This window comes from Rissa tridactyla, chromosome 3 (assembly GCF_028500815.1).
Source record: "Rissa tridactyla isolate bRisTri1 chromosome 3, bRisTri1.patW.cur.20221130, whole genome shotgun sequence".
Lineage (NCBI taxonomy): Eukaryota > Metazoa > Chordata > Aves > Charadriiformes > Laridae > Rissa > Rissa tridactyla.
In genome coordinates, this window is record NC_071468.1 from 29180306 (window position 1) to 29186305 (window position 6000).

The 6000-nt window shown below is 44.2% G+C and overlaps 1 protein-coding gene across 1 annotated transcript in view; it reads right to left on the bottom strand.

Moving 5' to 3' along the window:
- LRPPRC (leucine rich pentatricopeptide repeat containing) overlaps positions 1 to 5712 on the bottom strand; it is a 93928-nt gene extending 88216 nt beyond the window's left edge. Inside the window, 3 exon segments of the mRNA XM_054195083.1 lie at positions 5380 to 5632; positions 5635 to 5695; positions 5698 to 5712. Coding sequence (XP_054051058.1) covers positions 5380 to 5632; positions 5635 to 5695; positions 5698 to 5712 — 329 coding nt within the window.
- Between the last annotated feature and the right edge of the window lie 288 nt (positions 5713 to 6000).

Below are 6000 nucleotides of genomic sequence, written 5' to 3' on the forward strand. Positions count from 1 at the left end.
TGAGTAAAAACTGCCTCATCTTTCCCAAAACTTAAAAAGTAGGCGGTTCCAATGCTCTGCCTGGCAGCAGCACCAAGTTTACTTTCTGCAAAACTTGATCAATTCTAGATATTAAAAAGAAGAATTACAAAGCCACCATACAGACATTGTAGCAGAGCTACAATAAGGTAGTCGCTGTGCTTTTTCTAAGAAAAGTACTGAATATTTTGTTCTTTCTAAACTAAATAGGCAAAAGGTGTATGAAGTAGTTTTCAAAATACTAGCCATGCTCACAGTAGAATAATGGTAAACTTAACAGTTAAAATTCATTACTGTACATAAAACTACTACAGACTCAACATTAGTTAAATTTACTAAATATATGACCAAATATACCACCTGAGATCCCAGCATAATTCACATGACTGCTAAACAGTATCTCCCCTGACTTAGCTACAGTCACATACAAAAAAGGCCACAATATTCAGGCCACTGTATCCTTGTTTCAATGAGACACAGTAGGACCCTACAAGACAGAAAATATTATGTTTTTTCATGTAGAATGAGAAACCTTAAGTTTCTTGGAGGATATCAAAAAAACTTTGCCTACATGATTCGCAAGAAGCAAAGTAGGAAAACTTTGCTTTCTGCTATTTCTTAGCAAGTCTCTAGACATTTTATGTCCAAGAATAAAACGCATACAACTACAACAACAGCCCAGCTTGTGAAACTTTACTACAACAGAGTTTTGCTTCAATATTAACAAAAGGAAGTCTACTGAATACCTCTTCTGCATTTAAAGCCTATTGTTTTGCTAACATAAAGTAATTAAGCACTCAGTTCTACATTTTTGTCCACTGGTGATGCATTGCTGAGTACAACAGTGAATAGCCAAAAGCTACTTGTTTGCAGATAATTAAACAAAAAAAACAACCAAACCAAAAAAAAAAAAACAAACACCAAAACCAACAATGTACCATGTATTAAAGCATAAATCGTTTTGTTTTTTAACTTATGGCTTACCCAAAGCTCAAATCAAATCCCCCCAGACCTTAAACGAGATTCTTTAAAAGGTTATTCTCCCTCCCATCTCACCAACATGCTTCAATCTCACACAAACACACCACGACATATCAAAAGTCACCAGTGTTTACAAGGACAACTTGAAAAGCATTGCACATGGCAACCTCTTACCAGCTTCATCAGCAATCACTCCTCTGAATAGAACACAGATCTTAGTAAAAGCAGAAGATTCCACTACTGCACAATTTGCTGTTTGGGGAGATGCTCTGTGCTCCGCAGTCCCAAAACCTGACATTTAAACTTACAGATGAGAATCTCAAACTGAAGAAGTTACAACAAATACAAAGGCACCTTGCAAGACTTGCATGTAGAGATTCCACTTGATTTTCCTCCTCAGATATACTGTTATGATCCATACCTTAGGAGCCTAATTGCTCTCCTTTTCTCTGAGGACAGATAGGGTATCGACTTCAGGATGAGTATCCTAGCACTCGCACACCTAAAAGTGCAATTCAGCAATACAGCTACATTGATCTAACATCACAGTCATCATGCAGGGTTCCCCCTTCTTTTGCCAGTGGTCCCACCTTTCTAAAGTTTATCAGATCCTTAACTGATTCAACAAAACCTGTCAATTTGTCAGAAAAATTTTTCCTTGCAGTCCAGCAAATGAAATCAGACAAGTAACACTGTGATTTAGAGCAGGACAAGCTGGCCAGGAATGGGAGGGCGGTCAGTGTGGGAAGAATGGAGGCAATACCCTTCCTCCAAATACAGCAGCAAGCTATAACACCAAACCATAACATAATCACCTAGAGCATGTAGAATAAAGTCCCCAAAAGATATTCTGATGTTAATTCAAAATCTACTCTGAACGCTCATCAATTGAGAGGTTTGTTACAGCATTCTTGACAGTCAGCTAGCAGCAGCAAATTTAAGCATCTCTTCCCTTAGTGAAACTTCCATGAACAAGGTTCCAGTAAATAATTTGTACCAAATAAATCAGCACAGTGCTTAAGTTTGCTGTTGTAGATCTGAAGTTTGTTGTATTGGTCTGTCATAGCTTGCTTATCTTGTTATAATTGCATGGCATAAGAGTTATGACATATAGTTCAGTATATTCCACATTTCATACTAAAGGTAGACAAGTGAAATAGCAAATTGACTTAGATCTAATCTGAGGCTTTTGCTATGAAATGCTCCTCAACCACCCAATGCAATCGGATCTCCATCTACTGTCCTAATCCATTTTCAGAAGTTTAGGTTAAATCGACACAAAATTAAATGGGAACCACTCCCACAGTATATTCCATTGGTGCTCAACTATGGGTGGCAACACGCAGCAGAGCAACAGGAATCACCGGTCATTGCAGGGAGACTATCTTAATCTAGCATACCCACTCTGTCCAACTGTGGTCAAAGCTGTCACTCCACCACAGATGCACTTCAAAGTACTGACACATAATCTGAAGCCTTATTTGCATGAAGAGCTGCTTCTCTGTGCAGTGCATATCATACTGTCTCTGAGCAGAAAAGCAACATATCCTGAGAGTCTAAAACTACACAAATAGTCCAATCATCATTTGCGTACTCTACAGCTTGGCAATGGTAGTTAGGACTTTCCTGGAAAAATCAGAGCAATATGATGCTTTGATAAAAATGCCTGCTTGAATGTGAGCGGTTACTGTTTCACATCTCTAAAGAAAGTGCAGGTTTGCAACTTTATTGCTAAAGCAACTGTACCAAGCACATATAAACATGTAGCAGTTCTCTTGTGAAATGCTGGATTATTCCTTGTTACTTATTTACTCCTAAAACTGTGGGGGAGGTTTCCCCAGTATTCCAATTAGAACTTTATCAATATTCTCTGGAATTTACTGCAGTGGACTGTATTTCACACTCAAAATACCATCTTGAGACCTGAACAGCAAGTACAGCAAGTCTAAATGTTGTCCATATATCATTCTAGTTCTTAAAAAGAGGTCCATTTCCAGAAATTAAGGCATAAGTATAAAAAAATAACAATTAATAGTTACTTAAGGCAAAAAACGAAATGAAATCATATGCTGATATTTGCAATTTTCATTGATAAATGTTACCTTTGCTTTACACTTTGCTCCTAGAGCATCACTTGTGCAGTAGGATGCCTAATCCCATACAGTAAAGTGACGGTAAGACAAAGATTTCTAGGAAAAATTATCTTAGAAATGAAATTTCTGGACAGAAAGAATGCACAAATTTAGGTGTGCTGCTCAGCCTTACTCCAATATAAGCCACAGTTTAGACCAAAACCTAAAAGCTATGAAATAAATACCACTGCTGTTTCCTGTGAGTGGGTTCTACCAAGCACCTTGCTCACATGATTAACTAAATGTAGCCTGAGAATGAGAGTTTTCAGCATGATCACTAAACTATCCCACATATGACCCCATTTATACTTGAAAATATAAGAGTATAATTTTGTGCAAGAAAAAAGTATCATTTGGGGGGGGGGGGGCAGAAATAAAAAAAAAACACCAAAAACCCAATACCCATCTGTTAGAGCCAAATTACCATGCATAAAGCACTTTCCAAGTTCTTTCCAGAAACACAGTTCTAGGGAAAAAAGCACTGTTAGTCCTTCATCAAGTCATATGTGAATTTCAGTGAATGTTACTTCTTGCAACAAACCAGTATAGGAAATTAAACTTCCAGTCAAGGAAAACAAAAACCAGCTGAATTACCACTAAGTAGAAAAGTTTACTCATGATTTGCAGCTAACTAAACCTGTGGTTCTGTTGCTGACCATACTGCAGATGTCTTTCTGGTCCATCCCAGACAGGTCTAACTCCATCCTCATACCAACTTTAGCATTTAACAAACTGTTACACTTCAACCACTAAAACCAGCAGAAAACTATATTCTTTTTTAGGTAAGATTTTGATCAGGCTGCCAAATAAAATCAGTTCACAATAGGTTTGAAAAGCACTAAAGCTGGTGCAGGTATCAACAACATCCTTATTTTGGTGGTGAGAATTCCCTCTAGCAGTTCTCTATTGCTCTTATCTGTTCCCATCCCTTCTCCTGAAGGCACTCACCAAGTCCTCTGCTGAACAAATTTATCTCTCTATAATGACAGAAAATTGTTCTGGTTTTCTACCAGGAATTAAGTTACATTAGAGGGACCACCAGAGCCATAACAAGGCACAAGCAACCGAGGGCAGAAGAACTTTCTCCCTCTGGTAGCCTAAGTTGTTCTTTCAGCACATAAAACTCAATGTGTATGTTTAATGCTTTCATATTCTCAAATTTTATGCAAAAACTTGTTTATAGCATCATTTGGATATTTAGTGAGAGATTAATTTCAAGCTTAGTCACTAATCGCAATTAAAGCTACAAGCTGATACTTTTTTTTCAAATAATAATGCTGAGTTCCCATCTTCAGAGCTAACAGCAACATTAGCTGTTACCTGAATAGTTTGTAAGACAAGGCTTGTACACACCAGAAACATCATATCCCCTTCACAGCTACCCGCACTGTGTACTACTCCTGCAGTGCGCCACCACTGGAGAGAAAGACTAGCTCTCCCAAAACTAAAATCCTTTTATTACAAAAAAAAAAAAAAAAAAAAAACCAAAAAAAAAAAAAAACAAAAAACAAAACAAAAAAAACCACACACCCCCCCCAAAAAAAAACCAAAAAAGATGCACTCGTATTAAGGGTTGTGTCTCTGAACTTCCTGCAGGGCACCAACCACATAGTAGTGTGGTTGAAACAGTGACAGACATGCACACAGGTAGGGTGAGTTTTCCATCCTACCTGCGTGATGGAAGAGAGATAACCATGGCAAATCAATTAAGATATTTCTCCTGATAACAGACCCAGCGAAATCTGAGGGGAAGGAGAAAAAAGCCCAGATCCTAACTGTGCGGTTACCCACAGCAAATCACCGCTCATCTCTGCTTGGTCTCTGCCCTCCTCCTCGACTCCCCCTCCGCACGGTCTGCCCCAGTACAGCAGTATCCTCTAGAGGACAAGGCCTTTGCTCTCTGCAAAGGACAGCGCTGTTTTCCTGGGAGCCCAACGAGACACCGCTGCCAAGCGGCGCTGCGGAAGGAGCCGGAGGGAAGCGGGGCTCCCCTGCGGCCTTTGACCCTGAGCTCACCCTGCCGCCGAGGCACACGCGGCGAGAGGCGGCCGGGCCGGGCCTCATGGCTCCCTCCGGCAGCCCCAGAGGGGTGGACAGGCGCGGCGCAGCAGGGACCAACAGCCCAGCCGGCGGTGCCCTTGGCCGCGAGACCCGCCACCTCAGCCGGCCCCGCCGCGCTCCCCGCCGCCTCAGCGGCCTGCCAGCCACCGGCGGTCGCCGGGCATCCCTGCAGGCGCAGGGGTCTCACCTGGCGGGGGCCGGCGGGCGGGGGGAGGCGGCGGCGGCGGGCGGGCGGAGGAAGGGCAGGAGGCGCGGGCAGAGGGCCCGCAGGCGCCCGGCGGAGCTCAGCAGCGCTGCCATGACCGCCGCGCGCGCAGGACGCGGAGGAGCACGTGAGCCGGGCGCAGCGCTACTGCGCATGCGCACCAGAGAGGGCAGGTGCCAGTGCTCCTCCTCCGCCGGCCCACGTGATGGGAAGAACCATTCCTCGTAGGGGGGTCGCCAGCCTTACTCTCGGAATGGGCCCGCTCAAGCACTGGCGGGCTTCTAATTCCCCCCCCCCGTGCCACTGGTGGGACATTCCACGCGAGGTCGGCGGCGCAGTCCCAGCCGGGGTTGGGTGGATCGGCAGCCAACCCGCAGCTGCTCCGGAGGAAGCGGGCCGGGAGGGAGGGTGCGCCGTTATCCGTGTTCCGCCGCCCTCCTGGAGGCGGAAGGGAGCGGGGGGGAGCAGGGGCTTTCCCGGCGGGCTTTCCCGCTGCGCCGCTCTACGGTTCCGCCGTAGACGCCGCGGGCGGGAGCGCCCGCCTGTTCTTGCCCGCCGGAGGAAGTCACGTGGGCAGTGGGGCGCCGTTGGTGGCCGTTGGCC